At 48.9% G+C, this 26,457-nt stretch overlaps 1 protein-coding gene across 3 annotated transcripts; it reads left to right on the forward strand.

The window, feature by feature from the left end:
• Nucleotides 1-39: 39 nt before the first annotated feature.
• On the forward strand, nucleotides 40-26,162 carry BPHL (biphenyl hydrolase like). 3 transcript variants are annotated; one of them, XM_036870706.1, is made up of 8 exons: nucleotides 84-216; nucleotides 732-1,088; nucleotides 5,963-6,066; nucleotides 8,404-8,570; nucleotides 9,908-10,061; nucleotides 14,362-14,493; nucleotides 17,558-17,681; nucleotides 25,806-26,162. In XM_036870706.1, exons 2-8 carry the CDS (start codon nucleotides 1,069-1,071, stop codon nucleotides 25,927-25,929), a joined length of 825 nt encoding a protein of 274 aa, XP_036726601.1. In that variant the 5' UTR covers nucleotides 84-216; nucleotides 732-1,068; the 3' UTR covers nucleotides 25,930-26,162. The 3 variants fall into 3 exon arrangements, with proteins under 3 accessions (XP_036726602.1, XP_036726600.1, XP_036726601.1); XM_036870705.1 differs by lacking the exon at nucleotides 732-1,088 and having other exon boundaries at nucleotides 52-216; XM_036870707.1 differs by lacking the exons at nucleotides 732-1,088; nucleotides 14,362-14,493 and having other exon boundaries at nucleotides 40-216.
• The last annotated feature ends 295 nt before the right edge of the window (nucleotides 26,163-26,457 follow it).

Raw genomic sequence — 26,457 nt, forward strand, 5'->3', positions numbered from 1 at the left:
CGGGCCCGGCGCATGCGTGCTCGGGGCGGCGCGGTGGGGCGGGCTCAGGGTGGCCGGGAGAGCCGCCGCATGCGCGCTTCCGGCGCGAGCGCGACCAGTGACCATGGCGGCGGTGGCGGCGCAGGGCAGGTGGGGCGCGCGGCGGCTGCGGCTCCTCCTCTCCACGCTGAAGCCCGGGAGCCACGTTCCCCTGGCCGAGCCCGTGGCTGCGTTCAGGTAATGGCGCCGCTCCCCACCGGGAGCCCCCGCGTCGTTGTCCGCGCGCTCGGGGCGGCGTGAGGGGAGCCGCTGGCCAGGGGCCGGGCTGGGGACGCGCGTGGTGATGGCCTCGCCGGCCCCTTGCCCTTTAACCCGTGACCCGGGCGCGGCCGAGGGAGCGCGGGCGGCGGGGCGCTGCGCTCGGCCGAGGTGCGGAGCCTGGAGCGGCGAGGGTCCGGCGGTGGGAGACCCTCACTCCGGGCCCGCGTTCCGCGCAGCCCTTCACGCCTGCGGGCAGTGCTCGCGCGCGCTCCTGTCAGGCCAGCCTGGCAGTGCCTGCGCCCCATCAGCTCTCGGAGTCGCGGGCCCCAAGGCCCTGGGTGTCCTTCGCCCCGCTTGCCCGCCTCGAGCTTTAACGTGCAGAAGAATCACCTCGGGAAGCGGGGAGATGGCTCCCCGAGGTGCTGAGGGCGCAGGTTGTGGAGACGCCCAAGAATCTGCCTTTCCCTCTTGTGACACGCCCTCCCGCACAGGCTTTGAGATACGGCAGCAGCAAGAAAACTGGATCCGTCTCTGACCCACAGTCTTAAAAGTGGGTGCCGTCGGTCTCGAGGGAGAGAACGCAGGACATGTGGTTGGAGCGGCGTGAAGCTTGCTTTACTTTATTTCCTGCGTACCTGCCTGCACACCCGCACGCGCGCGCACAGACACTCCCCCCGCCAGCTGGTGCTGGGTCAGTTCCACTCATGACTAGGAAGATACCTGCCTTCAGAACTTCACCTGTTGGGAAGCTTCTCATTTGGAAGGAGAAAGGAAAGATCTGACCCGCTTTAACGATTTTCAGAACTGTTTTGATACAGATGGAAAAATATGTCAATGTCTGCAGCTCTGTAAGTCAACGTTGAAAAATGCCCATTTATCCAGTGTCCCATTTGCAGAAAGGGATTGAAATGGGGTTCCTGTGATGGCACCAATATCGGTTACAATAGGTTATTAAATGGTTGCAAGAAGGCCCCATCCACTTAGCAGTGCAAATCATTCCTCCTAAAATATCTCTGAAAAACACGTTTCTCTGGATTTTCAACTGCCGTTTTATAAATGCAGTTGCAAATTGATATGACCTGTAATGGGGAAAACAAGTAGTGGTATTGGTTAATCCGGAAACAAGAAGGCAGTCCCGTGTTAAGTAGGTAAAAGCACTCCTGTAAGACCTTTGCTTCGGAACAGCTGGCGCCTAACCTACAATTGAGTTGCGTTCCAAAACCTTCTCTGTAAGTCTGCTGTTTGGAACTCTGACTCTCTGTATTTCATAATCTGCAAAGTGGTTTATCCCAGGGCCTGGTCAGGAAAGCCTTTTCCACCTGAAATTGTGCGTTACGTGCATTTACAATGTTATAACTTTACAGACCCTAACAGCCTGCCTGAAGAGAGATGTTTTCCGGTTCAACCTGGGGCTGCTCTGTCTGAGCATCAGAGAGCCGCCGTCCGCTGGCGCCTGCCCTCACCTTCTGTCCAGCAGTCAGGGTGAATGTGGCCCCGGTGCCGAGCCCCGCTGGGGACTCTCTTCAGCCGTGAGGTTACAGAAAAAGCATCAACAGGAGCTAGTTCTTTACCCTCGCTAAGCCTCGTGCCTTGCAGAATTGTTCTGAGGGTTTGAGACAATGAGGGTAAAAGGCCTGGCACGTAATAGGAATTAAGTAATTAGTAGTTACAATTAGTAATAATACAAATATGAATATCTAAATAATAACACAGTGTATAAAAGATGTAAAAATGAGTCCTCAAAATTCATGTTAATCCAAGCCCTGGGCGTTGCTAATGCTTTATTGTAGCTAATGGTTACTTTGGAAAAAATGTACAAAAGAAACTGAACATACAAGAACATACAAGAACATACATACAAGACATACATACAAGAACATACAAGAAACTGAACATACAAAAGAAGCTGAACATACAAGGTACAGAGAATATGTAGGACTTATTCAGTGGCCCCCATTTTTATTTCTAAGCAAAGTGGACATTCCAGGTGTCGACATTCAGGTGCTCATTTTGGCTTTGCAAGTTACCAGCAGAGTGACTGGGGCCAGTTACCTAAGCTCTAATCCTCAGCGGTAAAATTAGGTTGAGTCTAATATGCATCACATAGCAAAATGAATGAGATAAGTAAGCTCTTATCAGAGGACATTATCTAGTTTAATAATTAAACTATGTTAGTTCTAGTTTAATTCTTTGCCCCAAATGGTTACATTCTCGCCTGCCCTACAGGAATCCTCCCTCTTTGACGGGGGGATGGGGGGGGTGGGGGGCAGCTCAGCCCCCTCATCAGGAAGTACCTGCTGTTGTATCGCTCCTGACCCCCTTCCCTTCCACGAACTTGCTTGTCCGGCCTCCCAGGAGGAGGGATTCGAGGACAAAAGTGAGGCGGGATCTGGGCTCTTCTGGCTGAGCAGGCCTTCCTGCAGGCTGTTTTTAAAAAAGGAGACAGGATTTTTCTCTCCTGTAAGAAATTAACTCAGTACAATCTTTCTCAGCCTCGGTTGTCTATTGGAGTCTCTTGGAGAATTAAAAAAATACAGCTGCCTGGGTCCCAGCCCAGAGATTTTGATTTAATGCAGCTTGGGCATCTGGAGATTTGAAGGTTTGCCAGATGATTCAAATCTAAGTTTGAGTCCCCCTGGTATAGTGGGGGCAGGAAACGCTCTCATACGAAGGGGCCGAGCGTGTAGCTGTGTAGGTGTTGCTGAAGGTGTGGTGAACGTGTTGTGTGCTGCGTGCATCCCAGTGTCTCCTGTCCTCATACTTGGCAAAGTGCGTAGAACTGCTGGTTGCAGATTGAACTGTCTTCCCTGCCAACTCCCAGGCAACATGGAGCACCCAGCCCAAAGTAGGGGGTCAGGATATACGTGAACGAGTGAATAATACGGCAGAGTTCCGGTGTTTTAGAAAGCACATGCCAGGGCTGTACCCCAGAATTACTGAGTGGGTCTCCCAGGACTGTCTCAGGCAGGTGCATTTTTAACTCCACAGGTGATTCTAATGAACACACCTGCTTAAGAACACCTGGGTTAGAGAGGTGATTAATGGGAGGGAGAAATTGACAGCCCAAGAGAAAGGGGTTCATTTTTGTTCTTTAAGTTTTCTGAAGTTTTCTATCTATCCTTTTTCCTACCTGAGAGTTTGGAAAATTTGGTGTCTTGAATGGGGTTCAAAGTGATGAGCACATGTCAGGGCCATTCCAAGGCCTGGCCTCTGCAGCCTGCTTTTGTCTCAGCGTTCTTTTAACAGTGTTATCGGAGGCCTGTCATCTGAGAGCCCTTTGATAAGCTGGAGGGAAAATGCAACACTCCTTTCAAGTATATTTATGTGGAAGATCATTCAATAACTATTATTTTTAAAAATAAAACTTTTTTCTTATGTTTGAAATTGATTTGCTTTTGTACATGAACAGTTCTCTGTCCTGTTTCCCCAACCTGGAGATGGATGCAAGGTTTTGGGAGCCTCCATTAATCCCAGGGGTAGGCTGGTGGGATAATGGCAGGTCCCTCAGGTGTGACGACAGACAGGGTGTTGGTGACAAAACGCCAGGCACATTTCCTGCCCCGATAGCCTGGCTGCAAACCCCTTCACCATTTGGCCCCAACGTTTGCTCCCTCTCTGCCCCCGTGCTCTTGCCAGGCTGAGCTTGCCTGGTCCCCACATGTGCCCCCAACCCCTGGGCCTTTGGTCATGCCATTTCTTCTTCTACAAGCACCCTCCCCACTGCATTCTTTCTTCAGAGTTGTACCCATCTTGGAGGTTCATCTCAAATGCTGCTTTTTCAGTCTGCTCCAGGTACCTCCACCCAAGCCTGCTAGAATCTCTCCGTCTCTCTGAAGCCACCTTCAAAGTCCTGCGCCTTAGTAACCCTTTCCTGCCATTGAGCTCCCATCACGCCCAATTCTAGACTGCCAGGTTTTATCTCTGTATTCTTAGGCAGCCAGAAGAATGTGGGATGGGGATAATGAGAAGAAAAGAAATTTGGAATGGGGAATCAAAACACCGATACGGCAGAGCACAGAGGGAAGTCCGAAGCTTTGGGCTGGAGAGACTTCGGGCTGGCCACGAAAGGGGAGCCCGTGTGAGCCAGGCCCTGGGCAGCTCCCGGCCCGGGAGGGGTGCAGGCCTGAGAGCCAGCAGCCCCTGGTTGTGAAACCCAGTGGCTCGGACCTCGAGAGAGATGGGGGGGCCTCGTTACACATGACCTCTTCACTGCGCAAAATGCCTCTCCAAGCATGTCCTTCACACTGCTGGGAAGGGGGCCCCTCGAGAACCTTGAGGGCACGAGGAGTGATAGAGGGGCGCAGTCTCCCTTAGCTGAGCTGAGCGAGCGCTGGGCGTCTGTGTCTGTCTGGGGAGCTGCCTCGTTTCCCGTGCTGAACGCAGGCGTCTGACGGCCTCTCCCCTCCCTGAGGGTGTGCAGACGCCTCTGTCTCTCGACGCCGGACGTGTCAGTAAACCGTCGTTTCCTGAAGCGACTCTATCAGTGGAGCATTATTCGCCTTTACCTTGATTCTGGAGCTGTCCCAGGAGCAGGGGACGTGTCAGTAAACCGTCGTTTCCTGAAGCGACTCTATCAGTGGAGCATTATTCGCCTTTACCTTGATTCTGGAGCTGTCCCAGGAGCAGGGCGTTAATAACAAGTAACAGCAGGTTCTGTGGGACACGACCATGGCTCCGTGGTGCTTTTACTGCTCCTCCTGTGATGTTTCTCTAGATAATGAGCTCGTATCAGTAGTTATGTCAGGCCTTACCACCACTCAGGTCTGTCATGTTTTTCCAGAAGTTGTGTGTTAGGACTCGATGTGCCTGTGTTCGGCACATTTGTTCCAGCATCTGTCCTGGCATGCCTTCACGTCCCTTCTGCGTGTCCCCCAGCCATCTGGGGAGTTGGTGGGAGGCTCCCAGGGCCTGATGCAGGGCCCCGTATGTGCTGTGTCGGTGTGCATCCTCACGTTGTCATCCTGGAGCTTCTGCGAGGGCAGTTGAGGCTCCCCAGGGCAGAGCCCCTGGGGTGGCACGCGGTTAGATGCTGCAGTGTGGGAGGTCTTGGGCCAGGGAGGGCTGGGGGCGGCGCTTTGATATGGACCTGCCTATTTAACAGTCAACGCAGAAACATTTCAACATCTTAAAACCAGTCTGGCCACATTGGTGCAGACGGGCATTCCTGACCAGGGCCCTCATGTGGCTGGCTGGAGAATGGAGAGGCCAGATGCCTACAGGACAGCCTCGGGCTCAGGGCCTTCCCTGTGGACCCTGAGACCAGCCTCATCCTTGGGAATGCCACCAACGCAGCCGAAGGTCCGGGTGCCTCCTCTGGACCTGCTGAGGCCCAGACGGGTGGCTCCAGGGTCTGTGCCGGTGCCCACCTGGCATTCCACTGCAGGGGCTCCCGTGTCAGCCTGCACCTTGGCACCCCAGCGTGGGCCTGTAGGGTGGCCTGTGTGGCCGTTGACTTCAGCAGGCCTCTCGGTGCCTCTGTGGGATGAGCCCTGAGCTGGTGCTGTAGGATGTTCAGACATGAAGACGCAGCCCAGATCTGCAGCGTGGCGGGGAGGAAACAAACTGGTCCCTTTTTAGGTCTGGAAAACTGAAGCACGTATCAAAGTAATCCGAGGGACCTGGGGAGGGTACTGCAGCTGATTCATGTATAAAAGCGTGGCTTTGTCCTCACATTTGTGCTGCTCAGTAGTTTTCCTCTGGGGCTGGGGCTTTTCTCTTCCAGCTCGTCTGTGACCTCCGCCAAAGTGGCTGTGAACGGCGTCCACCTGCACTGTCTGCGGACTGGAGGCGGAGAGCACGCGGTCCTGCTGCTTCCGGGAATGTTGGGTCTGGAGGTTTTTACCGAGTGCTCTGCATGCTGTGTCCCCTGTGCTGCCTTCACAATCCTAGATGCCCAAGCTTGATGATTAACTTCAGTGCTTTGCTGAGATGCTTTAAGTAGTATTTGCTACAGTCAGTTTTAGGTGATGTAGAAAGATACCTTTCTACTTTATGCAGTTTTTATTCCTTTAAATACCCAGTTTTCTCCCATGCAAGTCCAACACTGTGTAGTTGCTTACAGCTTAGGGGGATGACGGGTCAAGGAAAGCAGTGTGGGAAGAAGGGATGGGTGAAGGAAGGAGGTGAGTGGGTGACCAGCGGCCTAGTTTGCCCGGAATTGAGGGGTTCCAGGATGTGAGACTTCTGCTGCTAAAAGTTGGACTGATTGCCCTGCTGTGCTTGACTATATGTTCAGCTAAGATCAGAGCTAAGAACAAAACTGGGCTTAAAGCCTTTTTGAACGTCAGAATTGGTTTGGCGTGAACGGAGTGTGGTAAAGCCAGGTGGATTGCGATCTCCTCTTACAGATGAGTAGTTTAGATGTAGAAAGTTCGGAGGGGGGAATTTCCAGTGATCCCAGAGCATCTCAAATTTGGTTTTAAGGGTTTCAGTGTTGTTTTATTTTTAATTTAGTTAAGTAATCCCAGTATATATTTCCTTATGATTTGCTTCTTTCTCTTAAAAGTAAAATGCTAAAATTTTTCGGTCACATGATGGTTCCACTCGATGTAGCCTCAGCTGATAGTGGCACTCTTGTAGCCATTGAGGCGTCTCTGTCCAGATAGTATTTAGTCTCTTTTTCCCTCGAGCTGTTGTAATGGAGGACCATATTTACTCCAATGGCTGATGTAGAGCTAAAGCAATGAACAGTTTGCCATTGTTTCAGTATTGCTGTCATTATCCAGGTATAAAAAGCTTTTGGCAGTTCAGTTTTTGCTTGTGTAAAACATTAACCTGATTCAAAAATCGAACAGCAAGTTTCTCCCCTAAACTACTGTCCCCCAGCACCCAGTTCCCCTACCCACGGGCAACCAGTGTTGATGGGTTTCCTTCTCAGGTATCATATATTGGTAACTATTCCTTAAAGTAATTTCATTAAGGTTTTAGTATTCAAGTGGTCTTTGCACTGGTCTTCAAATGTATACCTGTGTGCCAGGTATTATTGTTTCTGAAATTGGTCTTGAGTTACACTGTTGCCTTTTCCCACCTTCTCACCTCCTGCCCCTCTTTCAGCGCAGTTCCCTGGAAGACCCTCCAGTTCAGGGATCATGAGAGAAGCCTCAGATGTCAGAGCAGTAGACTTGTGCTGGAAATCCAGTTATGTTTTCAGCTTGGGTTTTCTGGATGATCTACCTGATGTTGAGGAAGGTGTATCTTGTCAGGAAGAGTGACATCATCATCCTTGATGACATTAAATGATCCTACAGCATCTTGAAAGACATTTTCTAATAATTGCCAGTTTATTAAGCAAGATGTTTAGTATCCATTTGTGACCTGAGCTGTGAGTCCCCAGAAATCAAGCAGAGCTTAGAAATGAGACGCTGACTTGCCCCTGGACTGGGCTCCTTGGGAGTCTGGCCTTCCACCCTGTGTGGACCACACAAGACCACCCTGCCTGTGCACACAGTGGCCGTGACCGTGTGGGCAGGCTGGGCGCTGCCGGTCAAGTCCGCCGCCGGCCTGAGAACGTGGTTCTACTTGCTAACATAACGCTGGTTCATACGGTTGTCATGAAACAAACTAGTTTGATTTCTTCCCTCCACACCCTTCCCTCCCCCCTCATTTCAGTGTTTTAGTTTAATTTTCTGGTTTCTAGTTATAACCAGAAAATGAAACCTTCAGGGCTATTCACATTAGCTTAGTAAAAGACATCTGGGATTTTAGAATTCTGCTTTGAATAACTAGGATCAAATCTCATTAATGTGTCTACACATATTATTAAGATCTCTCTCATTTGTAACAGTCATTTTTTAAAAAAAGAAAGAAAAAATAACCCAGAAGCATGTTGTATCAGTAAGTTTATCTCTATGCAGTTTCATGAATTTTTTTTTTTTTTTTTTAATAAAAAGCACGATTAAGCTGAAGAGAGATCAAACGTGCTGAAATAATACAGGACCAAATGAAAAATCAGGGCCTCTGTCCTTCTCAGAGTAGCCACTAGGGGGAGGTGGGGGGGTAGGTCTGAACTCCAGCAGGAAAGGAAGCTGCTTTGCTGGTTACAGCTGAGGTCTAACTTTGAGTAGAAACTAGTTACTTTAAGATTGTAGTTGTTTCTGCTTTTGATGTAGCGTGTTTGAAACAATGAAAACATTTACTGGAGTGTAACCAAGTGACTGCTTTCAGGAAGTGGAGAGACTGATTTTGGACCTCAGATTGAGAACCTGAATAAGAAGCTCTTCACGGTGGTCGCCTGGGATCCCCGAGGGTATGGACATTCCAGACCCCCAGATCGAGACTTCCCAGTAGAATTTTTTGAAAGGGATGCAAAAGATGCTGTTGATTTGATGAAGGTGGGTCTCTTAGGCAAGAGCCCAGAGGAGGAGGGTGGCTGGCCCTGTCTTCATTTGTTTTGCTTTTGTTTGTTGTTTCTTCAAGGGTAATACCACGTGACTCCTATAGAGAATTCAGAGTTCAGATGGGTATAAGGAGGAAAACAGATATATCAAACAATCTAACTATTTAGAGGTACTGCTACCAAGACTTTGAGGCTCTGCCTTTCTGGGCAATCTTATTACATGTGTAAGCACACAATTCTGTATTGATGGCATCCTACTATACCTAATGATTTTCCAGCTTACTGTTCATTGAACAGTTGATCAAGGAGATACTTCCATGCCAATAAATACAAATTTACTTCAGTTTTATAATAGGCACTTAGTGTTCTGTTGTATGGATACACTGTGTCTTAATTCCCCTCTCTTCTGATGGTAGCTAAATAATTTCTAAGTTGCCGTGTGTGGGGGGTGTGTGTGTGTGTGTGTGTGCGCGCTCGCATGCACGCAATTATACACGGAAGTGCAGTGAACATTGTGCTGTGCATGGACGTTGTGGCGCTCATGTTTTGCTATTGCAGACAGTGCTGGTGTGGACTTCCTGGACCTGTCCTGGTACACGTGTGTGAGAGCTCCATGCACATTTAGGAGATGACTTGCTGGGTGATGGGAGATGCAGATGTTCATTCTACAAGATAGTGCCAAAGTATTATCCATAGTAGTCACACCAATTCAGAGTCCTATCAGCAGGTGTCTTGGACTGATATTTGTTACGTCTTTAAATTTCCCCAACCATTCAGTTTTTACTTCTCGGCAGCATCTCCCAGATGCTCATCTTCCCCGTCAAACACATTCTCGGAGCCTGGCTGATCCACCCGAAGACCAGTGTAACCACCATCATTCTTTCCCAGCCTTCCTGTAGCCACTTCTTCCCATAGTTGCAGTCAGTGGCTTTACCAGATGCAGTGACTCTCCCGTTTCCCTCTCTGATCTGCATACCTGTCCTCAAAGTCTTCGCTCAGACCTGCATGGACGCACACACGTTGTCACGTCCAAGTACAGCTGATCTCCACTGTTTCCGGTTCCTTGAGACTTTATCCAACCGTAAGATGTAGTCCCCTCATCATTCAAAACAATACTATGTACTTAGGTTTTTATGACAATCATATTTGCACCACAACTAATTGAGAGAAACGTTTATGTCATCAAATGGTGGACTCTAGGATTTTTCTTTAATGGCCAATTGACACTCCACACACCACAGCTGTGTTGATTCTGATACTGGACGATCATCAAGTTCTCTCAGCAGCGAGGAGCCATAACCTGTGCTGTGCATTTCGTGGTATTTGTCACAGATGCTGAAGTTTAAGAAGGTCTCTTTGCTGGGGTGGAGTGATGGTGGGATAACAGCCCTCATTGCAGCTGCAAGATACCCGTCCTACATCAACAAGATGGTGATCTGGGGGGCCAACGCCTACGTGACCGACCAGGACGAGGAGATTTATCAGGGTAAGTCCCTCCACCTGGAGAGCAGCGTCCCCTCCCCCAACCTTTCTCAGGCCTTGTTTTGATGTGAGTTGACAAGTCATGTCTCATCCGTTTCCTCGGCTATAATGTGGGAAGGCGGTGAGTTCTCAGGAGAGTAATGCAATTTAACTAGTCTGTATTTTAAAGTTTCCTATTTCCAGAAGTGACTCTTTTTATGAGTCAGGAAAAGGCTAATAAGTAAAGTTCGTATTTACATTTCCTACTGTGGTAGTGACCCTCAAGGAAGGAGGGGGTTGACATGAAGTGTTATTTACAGGCTCATTTCAAGTACCGTGAGTGTGGAAGGGAACATTGTATTCAAACGTGAACCCTCATACTTTGATAAAGAATTGTTGTGCTATTCACACTTTTTAAGGTTGTCCTTCAAGCTTATCTCTGAGGATTTTTAGAGACGGGGGGAACAGGGGCTGGCAGAGTGCAGCCCGTGGGCAGACCTGGCCCACTGCCTGTTGGTGTAAGGCTGAGGCTCTGACAGAGGAGACCAGCGCTGTGGTTGCTGGGGACCGAGAGGGGTGGTCCCCTCCAGCCTGGGGTTGCTACCCAGGGCCTGTACTGGTGGCCACCTCACCCACCGGGCACCCAGTCATGGCATTCCAGTTGGCAACTCAGGAGTTGCTTAGCCCCCAGCAAGCTGCCCGAATTGAGACCACTGGGCTCGCAGGATGAGAGGAGGGCGCACTGAGATCTGGGGGTCCCTGGGGCGAAAAGTGCAAGTGACTTAGGCTTCCCCCACTTTCCTGGCTGCAGCCTTCGCCCCTCTGCTTCTCTCCAGGAGGTGACAGCAGGCGTGCGGGTGATGACACCCTGCCGCCCCGTGGCTTCCCTCTTGCGTCGCCGCTCCTGAGCCTCCGTTTCCCCAGTTTGTCAGCATGTTTGTTAGCAGAACTAAAAAACAAAACCCTCCTCGGGAAGGTCTCCTCGCTGAGGCAGACGTCCCATCGTTTACTTCTGCTCCTCCTTAAATATGTTATGAGATACACTTTAAAATATGTATTTTAATATATATCTTATGTAATAGTGTAATAGGATATATACTATAAAACATAATGTATATTTATAAAACAAATATTTTATATATTTAATTTTACATAAATAATGCATATGTGTATAGCATCTCTATAAATCAAATACGATATCGAACATATAATAGATAATATTTTTATTTTGATTATTTCATAGCTGAACTTTTAGTTCAACCGCATAATATTTGACCCATATAAGGCAACACCTGCGGCGTGAACGGACCCGCCGAGGAGCACGAGGTCAGTCGCTGCTGGCCACGCGCTGCTTCCGGCCTGAGTCGTCCATCCGTGTGCCGTCTTGAAGGCACTGTCGTCACGCACGTTCATGTCCCTAAGCGACACATAACTTAGTTTTCTTTGTTTTGGAGCTAAGCAGGGTTCCTCCGTACTATGTGGCGTTTTCTGTGACTCCCGTTTTACACACGGTTCTCTTAGAACGCCGTTTCTGAGGCTCGTTCGTGACGGTGCCGTGTGGCGTTCTGCTGGGCACGCCTGTTGCACTTCTCCCCCCCCTCTTTCCCCCTGGTGTTGCTGTGAGCGTGCTCGGGTGCGTCCTCAGCGTGTGAGCAGACCTGCCTGGGGAGGACGCCCGTGCTGGGCTAGCTGCGCCGTGCTTGCTGATGGGCCACTTTCAGGTGGCTCCCACCCCCTCAGCGCACATCCTCAGCAGGAACTCGGAACTATCAGAGTTCTTGATTCGGGCCAGATGGGTGTAAGACGGTATTTCATCGGGGGTCTTAATTTGCATTTTCCTGTTACTAATGAAACTGAGAATCTTTTCATGTGTTTATGCACCACTGCGGTTTCTTCTTTTGCATTTTACCTATTCGTGTCTTTTTACTGGTTTTTAAATTTTTATTGTGTAATATATGATAGATGTAAATAGCACAGCATGTTTCACGGGTGCGTGTTATGAAGTGTAACAGCAGAGCCAGCACCAGGAGACCCCACCCAGCGCAAGCAGAGAGCACTTCTGTTACGGGCACGGTGTTACTGATTTGCAGTGTTGCTTTGTTTTTTGGTTTTTAGTAACCTGATTACCAACTCCTTGCTGGTTAACCATTGTGTTAGTAGTTGTGTTACCAGTGTGTGACTTGTCTTTTTGCTTTCTTTCTGGACAGGACTATTTAATTTTAATGTGAGGAAATGGTACAATGTTTTATTTTCTCATTGCCTTGGTGAGTTTTTAGTTGAGGTACAAATGACCTGTAACATTGAGCTGCTCTTACATTTGCCGACGCGTCTGGCTCTTTGCTCACCTTTCCTCCTTCCTTCTCACATGTCCCTTCTAAGGCCCTCTCTCTTTTCCCTGAAGTTGTTCTTCAGAAGTTCTTTAAGGGCAGGTCTGGTAAGAGTCAACTCAGCTTTTACTTGAAAATGTTTGTTTCACGCTCACTCTTGAAACATGGTTTGGCTAAGTACAGAAATAGAAATGGAAACGTATCTTCTCTGCTATTCTGGTGTCTTCTGCCTTCCTTACCTGCTGTTGTGGGTCTGACTTTCCTTCCTTTGGAGTGATATGTCTTATCTCTGGCTCTTTTTCAGATTTTCTCTTTTTCTTTGGTGCACTGCTGTTTTACTGCCCCGTGTTGGATTTCTTTTTGTTTTTCCTATTTGGGCTACATTTAACTTTTGTCTGGATTCTTTTATCAGTTCTGAGAAACATTGTCACCTGCTGATTCCCTCTGACAGTGAATCCCCCTCCTCTCCCTCCCCCTCCTCCATCTACCCCCTCCGTCCCTCCTCCTTTGGGGACTGATTGAACTTTGTAGACCGAGCATTTCCGTCTCCCCATTTCTATTCATCTCCGTGTCTCTGTGTGTAGGGCTCTGCATAATTTCTTAAGCTTTCTCTTCCAATTTTCTAGTTGTTTCGTTATCTTTCAAAGATTCTGATTGCCTTGTGATCTTTGATGAGGAGTGGATATTTGCTTACTCTTAATCTGAAAACAAACAAAAAGACAGCATAAGTTGAGAACACTTTCCTTCAGAGAGGATGTCCGTTTGCTGCTCTTGGCAACTATGGATGGTACCAGGTTGGGGCCATTTCCATCTCAGGTTCAGCCGTGTCCACCCTCCCCCAACCAACAGTCACTTTCCCCCGAAGCAACCCTGCCTTTGAGTGGTCTTACCACTCTTCGCTCTGTTTTCAGGGTTCTCTTACACACAGACACACACACACAACACACACACACACTCTAGTTTCCATCAGTTACTGCAAACTCCAGCAGTGCAACAAAAATTATATATTATGAAAGAGCTAGTTGTTCCACTGCAAGAGGGCCTTCCCGAGGGTGTGGTCTGCTACACGGCCAAGGGCAGAGCCGTCTGTGGGGCACTTCTCACGGGCTGTCTTCATGCCGTCGTGCCAGCTCCTCTCTCCTCTTCCTTCTTCCCAGGTCTCCTGCCACCTCTTCATTTTCAGGCTTCTTCTCTGCATCTCCCCACCAACCCTGCCCCCGACCCCGTCCGGAGTCTTCTCAGTTTTGTGCGGAGCAGTTCAGCGTCCTCAGCCTCTGGACTCCACCCTGGGCGTCCGTCTGCGGGTTCAGAAGAGTGAGCGAGAGAAAGGCAGGCACTGTCTCTATCAGGGTCAGCCTGCCTCAGACGGCAGTTCACTTTAAAGGTGGCTTTTAGCCATTATTTCCTTTCCTAACAGAGAGTCATCTGTAATATAGTTTGTAGTTAGTAGTTACACCCATGTGCCTTCAGTGGCAGAAATTAGAATGAATGTGTGTGCATTTCTCAACGTACATAAATGCAGTTCAGAAAAAACTCCTGTTATAAATAATGTCATTTTCACTCACATGACCCTAATTAGGGGAATGTCTGCTTTTATCTTACACCTTTAACAGAAAGCATTAATTTTAGATCTAATTTCATTCACTTGGTAAGAATCTGCTGGTCCCTCTTTTGTGCCCAAGGGCCACAGTGGGGGACAAAACAAAGCAAAACCCCACACGCAGAGCTCACATCTTGGTGGGGACCCAGCACTTGGCACTCAGCACGGACACAGAAGCCACTGAAAGTGACCAGCGCTGAGCAGAGTGACGGACACGGGGTCGGGGAAGGCCTGGCCGACCTGGGCGAAGCCAGCGTGAGCCACGTGGAGACCGGGGGAGCGCTCCCGGCTGGCAGGGCAGCCAGTGCCGCGGCTCTGAGTGCACTGCGCTTGGAGTATTTACAGATGAACTCTAGTCTGAGACTAAACCCATTCTTGCCCACGCATCTGTCTTTCAGGTATCCGAGACGTGTCTAAATGGAGTGAGAGAACAAGAAAGCCTCTGGAAGCCCTCTATGGGTTCGACTACTTTGCCAGAACCTGTGAAAAGTGGGTGGATGGCATAAAGCAGTTTAAGCATCTTCCAGATGGTAGGTTACACAAGCTATTTAACGGTCCCTTTGCTCATTAGAGAGGCTGCTTGAGTCCCCCAGATGCTCGAGGATTCCTCGGGGATTAATGCGCTCGCCCACTGTCCTTCCACACTGATGTGTGAACAGAGGGTGCTGGTGATCGTGTACAATGCGAGTTCTTGTGTGATAGACCCGCCTTGCACCAGAGACAGACCATGTGTACAAAGGGTCACATTGTTGAGTCTCTCATAGCAGACTGTTCTTTTTCCTTCCAGTCCTTCGTGTGTATGATGGCAAAATCATTCTCCAGAAGCCTCAGATACTCTTCATTTTCTAATTCCAGGGTGGGTAATTAGAAAACAGAAAGCTGCAACAGACACCAGATTTTCTCTTTTTCACATTTAGAGGTGTCACCCCACTACATCCTCTGTTACTAGGACAGAAAAGGAGGGACTCTCTGTCATCACCTTCAGCCCCAGAAGAATTAGTATGAGGAAGAAAGTATTCAGTCCTTTCCCAAGTTCAGAGCTAAGTTGTGTCACTTTAGCTGTGACAGATGTCTTCCTGTCTTTATCTGAAAAATTAACATGATTTCCAATAACAGGAAGAATTGACATTCTGAAGAGAAATTCTGAATTAAAGTCTATTTTTTATAGCTATTTACATTTGTAGTCTCTCACTTTTCTAATTGCTAAAAGAATCGAGACTAGGTAAGATCTAATCTTGAAGCACATTCAGTTACAAAATTGTTGTGATTCAGGTACCAGTTTGGTCTATTCAGTAATCATTTCCAGAATGAGTCATCTGTCAAAACTTTCATAATGAGAAGGACATTTGGAAATGTTACTTTTTTGGTTTAAGTTCAAAACAGCAAGTATATCCTGTTCAAATGCAGTATCCACCCATAGCAACAGGTCCTTGAAATGTATTTCAGGGAGAATGAAAAGACAACTACAGACTGGGAGAAAATATTTGCTAAAGGACTTGTATCCAGATGTACAAAAAACTCTTAAAACTGAACAATAAGAAAACAACCCGAATAAAAGATGGGCCAGACAACAACGAGATCCCACTGTACACATCTTAGAGTAGCCACACAGAGGAATTTTAGGACAGTGAAAATGCTCTGTATAATATCATCATTGCATCCACGTCATTATGCATTTGTCCAGACCCACCAAATGTGTCCAAGAGTGTGTGCCCGTGGAAAACCCCGGGCTCAGGGGGGTGACGGCGCATCAGTGCAGGTTCATCTGTTGTGAGAAGCGTCTGACGGGGTGTCGACGATGGAGGAGGTTGTGCATGTGTGTGGCCGGGGGTACGTGGGAGCGCTCTGCCTCCCGCTCGGTCCTGCTGTAACCTAAAACTCTAAAAGATGCAGTCTGTTAGAGAGAGAGTGAGGGAGACAGTGTCATGATGCAGAGAATCTGGAAACGTATGAATCGTCTTACAGCAAGGCTGTTAACAAACTTCTCATCTCGCTTCAGTACCGACTCCTTTGACAGGAGCCCTTTTCTTGTGCTCAAGGCTATGGCTGCTCAGTTCAGCTTAGGGATTCGTCGCCAGATTTGGAGTCAGGCCCAGGGCTGGATTCTGGCTTTGCCACGTGGCTGCTGTTTGAGTGGGTTCAGGCAGATCACTTAGCCTCTCTGAGCAGCAGTTCTGGGTCTGTGAACTGGAGATACTGGGAACTACCCAGGAAGCTGCTGTGAGGATTATATGTGTGAGGTGAGGTGTTTTTATATATACACACGTGTATATAAAGTATGTGAGGTTTTATATACTATGTGAGGTTATATATATGAGGTTTTATATACTATGTGAGATTGCATACGTGAGGTTTTATATATATATTCTATGTGAGGTTATATATGTTAGGTTTCATGTTTTATTATATGTGAGGTTTTATATATTATACGTGAGGTTATATACATGAGGCTTTATATGTATTATATGTGAGGTTGTATATATATTATTATATGTGAGGTTATATATATGTGAGGTTTTATATATATTATTATATGTGAGGTTATATCATGTGAGGTCGGCTTTGATACAGTACCAACTACAGGGTGAGTGCTTAATAAAAAGTTATCACTACTATTGTAAACATACTTGATTTACAAGCGGTTGTATCTACTGTATGAGTTAAAGCCTGCATCTCCTGTGTCTCACGGGTGCTGAGTCACTGGGCCGGCTCCTGACACGCGGGGTGGGCTCGGGAACACTGGCGTTAATCGCCACGGGGCTGCTCAGTGGCAGGTGCGGCCACCCCGGGGCCAGCAGGCGGTGACCCCCACCCACGAGGAGGGAGGAGCCGCTGCCTGGACAGCACCCGGAGACCCCGGCTTTCTCAGGGCAGCTGGGGAGGACGGGGTAGCTCTGGGGTGCCTGCTGGGAGCAGGACACCTCCTCTTAGCGGTACAGCCATCCCAGGGATGTATGATGGTCCCTGATTAACCGAGAGAGGCCAAAAAACTCATGGAGTTAGGGCACCCCCAAGATTTCCCCCGCAGGAAATGGCAGGACGGGAAGTGGAGCCTGACTTGTGCCATGTGAGCCTTGGAAATGCTGTCACTCGTCAGGGTGAGGGCCTCTGTCAGGGGTGTCGGGCGGGAGGGGTGGACAGCAGCTTCTGCACAGCTGCAGTTGTAGCTTCACCATGAGGGACACAGTCTTGAGGGCCAGAGGGCCCCACTGAAGACACTATTTCAAGGGAGGAGCTTTTCAGATACCAAGCGTCTACCATCGTTTGGCAAATGGAACTGCCCCACGTAATATAAAGACTTGTAGGGTTTTTGTTTGTTTTAACTACTGTTTTCCATGAATTATGAATTTAAATCAGGCAAGAGTGCTTGTTCACTAGTAGAGCTTAAAAGAAAAAAGCCAGGAGAGAAACAGAAAGGAAACCCAAAGAATGTTAGAGCTGGAAGGCACTCAGACCCCGACTCATCCAGGCCGGTCTCGTAGAGACGGATGCTAAGGGCCGGGGGCGGGGTGGGGGGGTGCCCCGCTTGCCCGCGCTCTGCTCCTCCCCACCCCGAGGAGGGTCACGGGAAAGCAGAGTCTCCGTGTCTTTCAGGTAACATCTGTCGGCACCTGCTGCCCCTGGTTCGGTGCCCCACGCTAATCGTGCACGGTGAGAAGGATCCTCTGGTCCCGAGCTTCCATGCCGACTTCATACACAAACACGTGAAGGGGTCACGGTGAGTTCAGCGTGAGCCAGCACTCTGCCCTGGAGGCTTGGGAGGTAAACGGGAGAAGCTGTAGGAAGAGAAGAAGCATGAGGGTTGGGTTTTTCAGGTGCATCCCACCCCATTTTGCCCGTGTGAACCAACAGTCCTGCTGTATTTAGGGAACGGGGCCAAGGAGCCCTGGAATCTGAGGGCAGGGGCTCTGAGGGCTGCAGCACATCAACCTAAACAGTCACCTATCATTTGGGAACTTTCGTTATGAAAGCACTACTTACCCAGTAAAGAAAGTTTGTAAAATCAAAAGAAGAAAGCAAATCGCCTGTTGCTTACCATCCATTTAAATACCTCCATTAGTAGCATTTTGGTGTACTACTCCTTTCTAGTATTTTTTTTAACATAGATAAAATCATATTCTATATTCAACTCTGATTCCTTCTTTTTTCCCACTTAAAATTATGTTGTAAACTTTTTGTGTTATTTAAGCCTTAAATATGTACACATCAGAGGAGAACCTGTTATTCAGAATCACAAAACAGCAGCGTCTGCCAAGCCAGCTGTGTTGGTGGCCCATTCGATTAAATGGCAGAGACAACGTTCCTTGTCTGTGCAGCCCTGTTTCTGCCAGCCAACCTGGGGACGCCAGAGAACCTAATAAGACGTGTCAGCAGAAATTCTGTTCTTCAATCCCATTTGTTTTTATGTGGAGCAGAAATTTATAATTTAAATACTTTGGCTGACACAGGAGCCAGCTTCTGCTGGTGCTTATATCAAGATGAAAATCCCATGTTGAGCAAGCTGAGCATTTCCTTGATATGCAGTGACGCACATCCTGAAGGGAAAAAATGAGGTGCGACCAGGAGGTGGTGGCCTGGGTTTGTTTTTCTTAAGCAAACCTACTGGAAAATAAACACCCAAGTGAGCCTTGGTCCCTTCAGAGACTGTGTATGAATTCCAGAGATGCTGTCATTCCTCAGGACATCTTTGGAATGGTGTAGAATTCTTTGGAAGCGGGCTTTGTTAGTGACCTAAGAACGTTCCCCCTCCCCCCCCCCCGACCCCTCCACGAGCCGATCCCAGTGCCCACTGCAGGCCAGCACTGCCTGGCAGGTCCGGAGTGGCCCCTGAGCTGAGAGCTCCCACAGTCCAGCGGGGAAAGTAGGCTCAGAAACAGTTCCTCTGCCTCCTAATCATGCTGTTTATTCCATGATAGATTTTAACAAGTGTCTCAGAGAATTTTTAAATGTGGGAGACATGCTTCTTATTCTGCAGTAAAATAGCATTACTATAAACCTGTCTAATTCCTATGTCCAAATAGCATTTTATATTTTAAAAGGCATTTCACATATGATATCTAATTGTATATACTTCACAACAACCTTACGGAAAAAGACTTTGTCCCAATTTACAGATCAGAAAATCAAGGCTGAGACGTGTTAAGTCATCTTCCAAGGTTGCATGGCTAGTAAATGACAAATCCTAGGGTTTTTTCCTCCTAATATGGTGCTTTCCCCCACAGCACAGCTGTCTCTCATAAACATACTCTTATTTTAATATGATGGTAAGATGCCTGTATTATATACTTTCTGACCTGGTTAATTGTCTTCTAGCTTCAGAAATGACAGGTTTTTGCACACTGATGCTCATGATAAATGCAGTGTGTTCCCTTAGAGAGCCAGGTTCAGTGAAAGTCTGCAAGATAGTTTAATTTAGGAATTCTGTTCCAGACCCATCTCCTAGCAACAGAATACATCAATATGGGAGAAAAATATTCCCTTGCCATTCAGATGTTAATGGTTTCAGTACACTCTCTTATGGAAGGTCATTTTCTTAGAGCAGGATTCTTTGGAAAAAATGAGTTCAGAGTAAAGTGTTAAACTTGCTCCCTTCCTCTGCCAGAAGAGCCCTTTATGTTGGACATGAACCTAAAACACGGTGGTTAATTCTGGACCCACAAAAAGAGGGTTGATTCCTTGAGCACCAAGGTCCCCCTCCGACTGTGTGCACAGGCCTTCTGACCCCAGGGGAGCAACTCCAACTCCAAGTGCAGGGTGCTTCCGACGAACTTGGGGTTTCATTTCCTTGCCAGGTACATTTATAATTAAAGAATTAAAGGCACAAGTCTGTCGCCTCAAAGATTGTACTACAAATAGATAATCAGGTATGAAACAAATGCCTTTCTCTCCTAGAAGGGGGCCGAATGAAGGGTGGGCGTTCAGCAGGCCCACTTCCTGCCTGTGACAATTTGTCTCTCTCTGTTCTCTTTGCTGGAGAAGAATCACAGCATCTCCTGGAGACAAAGAGGCCTCAGAGATCACTCAAGTTCAGTGATTTTAGGTTTTGTTTTTAGGCAGTTGAGCCCTTCCTCCTAACAAACTCTTCTGCAGAAGTCCCAGATACAAAGCATAAGATAGTGGTCGCTGTGATTACAGCGGTGATGGGGAGCAGGCCCTGCCCGCTCCGGGCATCGCCCACTCGGCCAGCCCTCCCTCCTGGATCGCACGGCACTGACACCGTCGCCTGCCTGGCTAACCAGCCTCTGCTTGAGCGCCTCCTGTTGCCGGGCACGCCTGGTCCTCGGGGCCGCCCGGCTTGCTGTCACAGTTTGCGCCGAGCAGAGCCTGCACCCTTCGGACCCTTTGGGGCTGGAGTGGACGGGCCCGTGGAAGCAGAGGGGCCGAGCTGGCTCAGGAGAGGGTGGGCCTTCCCGGAGGATGTGACCACCGCGCTATAGTGGAGACACGGAGTGCTCGCTGTGCGTGGTCGTCAGCTCCGGCTGCTGTGACAGAGACCGCACGCTGGGCGGCTGAAACTACGGACATTTAGTCCCTCACAGTCTGGAGGCTGGACGTCCAAGATCAAGGTGTCAGGGGGTTGGTCTGTCCTGAGGCCTCTCTCCTTGGTGTGCAGATGCCACCTTCTCCCTGTGTCCTCACACGGTCATCCCTCTGTGTGGGTGTCTGTGCCCTGATCTCTTCTCATAAGGACACCAGTCAGATTAGATTAGGGCCCACCTGTGTGACCTCATTTTAACATGATACCTCTTTAAAGACCTGATATCCAAGCAAGGTCACACTCTGAGGTACTGGGGTTAGGACTTCAGCATGTGAATTGGGGGACATGGCTCAGCCCATAACAGTATGTTTCTGAGGAGGTGCTCAGATCTCAGGAATTGGGGGCCCAGCAGAGATCAGGATCTGGGTTTCAGACCCAGCTACACGTGACCAGCGCCTTGCCTCGAGTCCTTCTGTACCCTTTGCCCCTTCCTTGCCTGGCCAAGGCCACCCAGCCTTCCGGTCACAACTTGGATGTCTCTTCCTGCTCTTCCAATTACTCACCTTTCTGAGGCCACACGGCCCCTTCTTGATACCTTGTTAGCAGCGAGCAAGCCAGCATGTGTACGTGTAATATATCTAGAGAGAGAGAGGATGGATTTCCTCCAGGAGTAAGGCATAGGCTCGTGCCGCTACAGAGGCTGAGAAGTCCAAGATCTGCAGGCAGCAGCTGGAGGCCCAGGAGAGCTCATGGTGCGGTTCAGTCTGACTCTGAAGACCTGAGAACCAGAAAGAGCTGACGTTTCCGTTCGAGTCTGAAGGCAGGAAAAAGCCCGTGTCCCAGTTTGAAGACAGGCGGGAGGAGTTCCTCCTGCTCAGGGGAGGGTCAGCCTTTTGTGCTATTCGGGCCTTCAACTGATGGGATGAGGCCCACCCCCGTGGGGAGGGCAGTCTGCTGTGCTCAGTCTGCTGATTCAGGTGTGAATCTCATCCCGAAACACCCTCACAGACACACCCAGAATCATGTCTGACCAAATGTCTGGGCACCTGTGGCTCAGCCAAGTTGACGCATAAACCCGACCCTGGCGGAGGGCAGCTGGCGGGAGCTTCCTCAGAGGCCTTGGCCTGGCGGTGGTAGCGCTAAGGGTGCCTGGGCTGCCCAGGTCGTGGGTCAGGTGCTGGCCTCTGCCTGATCACAGGAGGGAGGAGGGGCCTCGCTCTGCAGCTTCCTGGCCTTGTCCGGTCTGGCCAGCGGTGGGAAGATGGCCCCAGACCGCCAAGGTGGGCGGCGGGGGGTGGGGTGCCCCTGCGGGCGTGAAGTGAAAAGGGCTTGTGCTGGCAGCAGGTTCGTTCCGGTTCCGTGGAGAGGGGGCCCGGCGGACACCGAAGGATGGGGGCGCACCCCCCTCAGCTGCCCGGATGGCCCTTCCCACCCCCCCCTCAGCTGCTGTTTCTAGTTCCTCCTCTCTGACTGCAGGCAGCTCGCGACCCCCTTTAGGGCCAGGTTCCGGGATTACCTCCAAACAGGACCAGCCTCATCCTTACAGAGCCGGGTCCTGGTGTCTCACAGTGGGGGGAAGGGGGGGCTCATCCTTTCTAGACAAATCTCACCCGTGACATTTTCTAAAATCTTTTTTTAACATCTTTATTGGAGTATCATTGCTTTACAATGGTGTGTTAGTTTCTGCTGTATAACAAAGTGAATCAGCTATACGTATACATATATCCCCATATCCCCTCCCTCTTGTGTCTCCCTCCCACCCTCCCTATCCCACCCCTCTAGGTGGTCACAAAGCACCGAGCTGATCTCCCTGTGCTATGCGGCTGCTTCCCACTAGCTATCTATTTTACATTTGGTAGTGTACATATGTCCGTGCCACTCTCTCACTTCGTCCCAGCTTCCCTTTCCCCTCCCCGTGTCCTCAAGTTCGTTCTCTATGTTTGCGTCTTTATTCCTGTCCTGCCCCTAGGTTCATCAGAGCCATTTTTATTTTAGATTCCATATATATGCATTAGCATCTGGTATTTGTTTTTCTCTTTCTGACTTACTTCACTCTGTATGACAGACTCTAGGTCCATCCACCTCACTACTGATAACTCCATTTCGTTCCTTTTTATGGCTGAGTAATATTCCATTGTATATATGTGCCACATCTTCTTTATCCATTCATCTGTCGATGGACACTTAGGTTGCTTCCCTGTCCTGACTAATGTAAATAGTGCTGCAATGAACATTGTGGTACACGACTCTTTTTGAATTATGGTTTTCTCAGGGTGTATGCCCAGTAGCAGGATTGCTGGGTCGTATGGTAATTCTAGTTTTAGCTTTTTAAGGAACCTCCATACTGTTCTCCATAGTGGCTGTATCAATTTACATTCCCACCAACAGTGCAAGAGGGTTCCCTTTTCTCCACACCCTCTCCAGCATTTGTTTGTAGATTTTTTGATGATGGCCATTCTGAGTGGTGTGAGGTGATACCTCATTGTAGTTTTGATTTGCATTTCTCTAATGATTAGTGATGTTGAGCATCCTTTCATGTGTTTGTTGGCAATCTGTATATCTTCTTTGGAGAAATGTCTATTTAGGTCTTCTGCCCATTTTTGGATTGGGTGGTTTGTTTTTATTATATTGAGCTGCATGAGCTGCTTGTATATTTTGGAGATTAACCCTTTGTCAGTTGCTTCATTTGCAAATATTTTCTCCCATTCTGAGGGTTGTCTTTTCATCTTGTTTATGGTTTCCTTTGCTGTGCAAAAGCTTTTAAGTTTCATTAGGTCCCATTTATTTATTTTTGTTTTCATTTCCATTTCTCTAGGAGGTGGGTCAAAAGGATCTTGCTGTGATTTATGTCATAGAGTGTCCTACCTATGTTTTCCTCTAAGAGTTTTACAGTGTCTGGCCTTACATTTAGGTCTAAAATCTCTTTAAGGTAAGAACTTTCCAATTGCAGTCGATTGTGGTCGCCAGCAAACGTAAATAAATTGTCTCCTAGTTGGAGCATTTTGTTGATATGCTGTACATAACTGGAACCTTCATAACGACTTTCGCACATTGTGAAGCACAATACAGATAGGATAATGGGCGAATAGCAAACGTGTGTTAAGTGTCTACTGTGTGCCCGGAGATAATTTCATCTTCAGAATAACCCTGTGGGGTGGACACTGTTACTGTCGCCACTTTCCAGGTGAGCAGCGGCGGTTTAGGGAGATGCTGTCGCTTGCTGGTTAAGAGCCTACGTTGGTGTGACTGGCTTGTCCTGCCCCCATCTTAGCCAGCGCCTTTAGCCTGTTTCTCCTTCGCCCACTCGCACGTAGGGAGCGTCGTCCAAGGACCGTCCAGGAGAGGTGGAGGGAGACTAGAGGGACTCTAATTCCTCAAAAGGTCCAGAATCACATTTCTTTTTCTAAAGGTGCCAAATGCAGTGAGGCACCTGCCCCAGCAAATAGGATCCAGCATCTGCCCCCTAGGGGTCCATCCTCTCCAGCTGAGCCGTGTGTCTGGCGCCGGGGAATTGCCTGCTCGTTTTCCTGGAAAGTGTGATTGTTGGAACCCCGCTCTCCACGAGCGTGTGATTCGATCCTTTGTTCAGTGGGTGAGAGTCTGGGTCAGCAGCGGCGGCCACGCTGCCCTGGCAGCCCCGTACTTACACCTGTCCGGGGCAGTGCTGTCCCGAGAGGAGCACGTGTCAGGGGTAGTGACCCCTGTGTCAGACCTCAGGGAAGGCTGTGTTGAGGACCCCGAAATGACCCCAGCAGCTATCAAGGAGCAGAGCTCTTTTATTCATACCCTCATTTGTCCATCTGTCTGTCCGTCCCTCTGTCTGCCCATCCTTAGTCCAGTGCAGTTCTGAATGTAGATGCCTCAGAACAGGGCTCCCATATTTTTAACGAGGGGCCCAGTTTTTATTTCCTGAGACTGAGATTACTACTGGGAGAACACAGCACTGAGGCTAAAAAGATGGGATTCGCAGCTGGTGTCTCTCCTTCCTTCTTGGGTGTCTGAACAAATAATAGGAGTGGGTCGGCTCCCCACACAGGAGGACTTGCAGGTTTGGCAGGGTGGGTCTCTGCTTGGTCCACGGTGGAAGGTGCAAGGTATCCCAGACATGCCCTTCTGTGACTGCCAGCATCCTCGGCAGTTGGTTCTTTTCTGTCTCCTGAGAACAGAGGCCGTGACTGTCCCTGTGAGCCCCGTCCCTCTGGAGGGCAGCTGGTCCTTTCTCTGGGGTGGTGCAGCTCATACTTCTTTCCTGAATAGCATTAACATTGACTTGGAAATGCCCTGGTTATTGTTAATGGCATTATTAACCTTCCCCGGGGCCTCAGAAAGATGCCAGCAACAGATCCTCCTTTCAAGCCCGTGATCTTGATAGTCTGGGTTCCCTCACCACCCCCCCCACCCCCGTGTGGTTGGGTGCGGGAGGCCCAGCATCGCCCAGGACAGCTCTGTTCCAGGCTCCCTCCAGCCATGCGTCCTCCCTAACGTTCACGGAGGTCCCTAGAGCTCTCAGCTCCCCACCCCGTGGAAAGCAGAGAAGCAGGAAATGCGGTGACTGGCATTTTGCCCCAGTGTAGTCCTTTTAACGTGTTACTGGGGACAGAACAACTCAGACTTGTGCTTATATCCCAGAACCTTTAATTTGTTTAAAACTTATTGTCTGCACTTTTATAGCCAATAAATAAAATGTGTAACTCAGAAGTCTGCCTCTATTAAAGAAACTGCAGACCAGCCACGTTTGACCAAAGCCCTGTGGAAAGGAAGAAGCCTCTCGAGGATGGTGAGGTGTCGTGATGGCTGCAGGACCGAGGGCGGGTGACGCAGGCCCCTGCCACCCTCACAAGCCTCAGGGACATTTACTTGCCCTTCGTCTGGTGGCTTGTACGCAGGCCTGCTCAGTCCTCCAAAGTGATGGGGTGATTTGGAACCTTGAACAGCAGGCCTGCGGGGGCTGTGAATGCTGATTTGGGTTTTCCCACTACACAGATATTCCAAGAAGCTCCAATCCAGTGGATTCTGGACACTTCATCTTTTTATCATCTTTCCAACCCTCTCTCTCAAGACCAATGTTATTAAAAAGATTTTTTTCCTTAGGTAACCACCAATCACATCTCCCACTCTCAGTCAGGTTTGCAGTCAAACTCTTTCTTACCTGATTCAGTTCCAAGCACAGCGTGTGTGCTCTGTCACTGTTAAGTCTCTATTCTGGGACCATCCATAAGATGTACCTTACACTTTCTTCCTAATAGAGGTGATGGAAAAAAAAATAAAACACGGCAGTTTCTCACTTGAGGTTTTCATGAAACGGTAGGGAGGGTAACGGGTTTTTAAGTGATGTGCCATTAATCATAATCTTTTTTTTCTTAGGTTGCATCTGATGCCAGAAGGCAAGCACAACCTGCATTTACGTTTTGCAGATGAATTCAACAAGTTAGCGGAAGACTTCCTACAGTGGCGGTGTCCCCGAGGACACGGGACCTGTGAATCCTGAGCCTGGGGCTTGAGCCTGGTGCTGCCTTTGAAACCCGCCTGCGGGTCACCCCCCAGTTCACCTGCCTTCCCAGGCTCCCCGTGCCTCCTCACAAACTGCTCCTAATCCAACAGCAATAATGACATATTATAAGCATCCTCTAGCTTCCATAGCTACAAAAATTAAACCTGATTTTTCAATGTTGTTGTGAATTTCTACCATTGTCTTAAAAAATAAATTGCTATCATGATTTACTTTACTTTCAGGTAAACGTTCAGTGAAGCATTTGTGTTCACGACCGCTCCTCCAAGATGAGTTGAATTTATGCGGTGCCTTTTATCTAAGAGGTGCAAGCGTGCACTGGTCTTTGTATTCATCACAATGTTCACAGAGAAGTGGCTAAGCTGAAGACAGTCCTCGCCCGGGGCCCTGGATTCCACACGTTCACGGGGTTGCTGGAACCACAGCAAACCAGGGAGGAAGGTCTGCTTTGTCCCCAGATCTCTATCCACCTCCACACACCTGGGTTCCTTTCCTTGAATACTTTGG

This window comes from Balaenoptera musculus, chromosome 11 (genome assembly GCF_009873245.2).
Source record: "Balaenoptera musculus isolate JJ_BM4_2016_0621 chromosome 11, mBalMus1.pri.v3, whole genome shotgun sequence".
Lineage (NCBI taxonomy): Eukaryota > Metazoa > Chordata > Mammalia > Artiodactyla > Balaenopteridae > Balaenoptera > Balaenoptera musculus.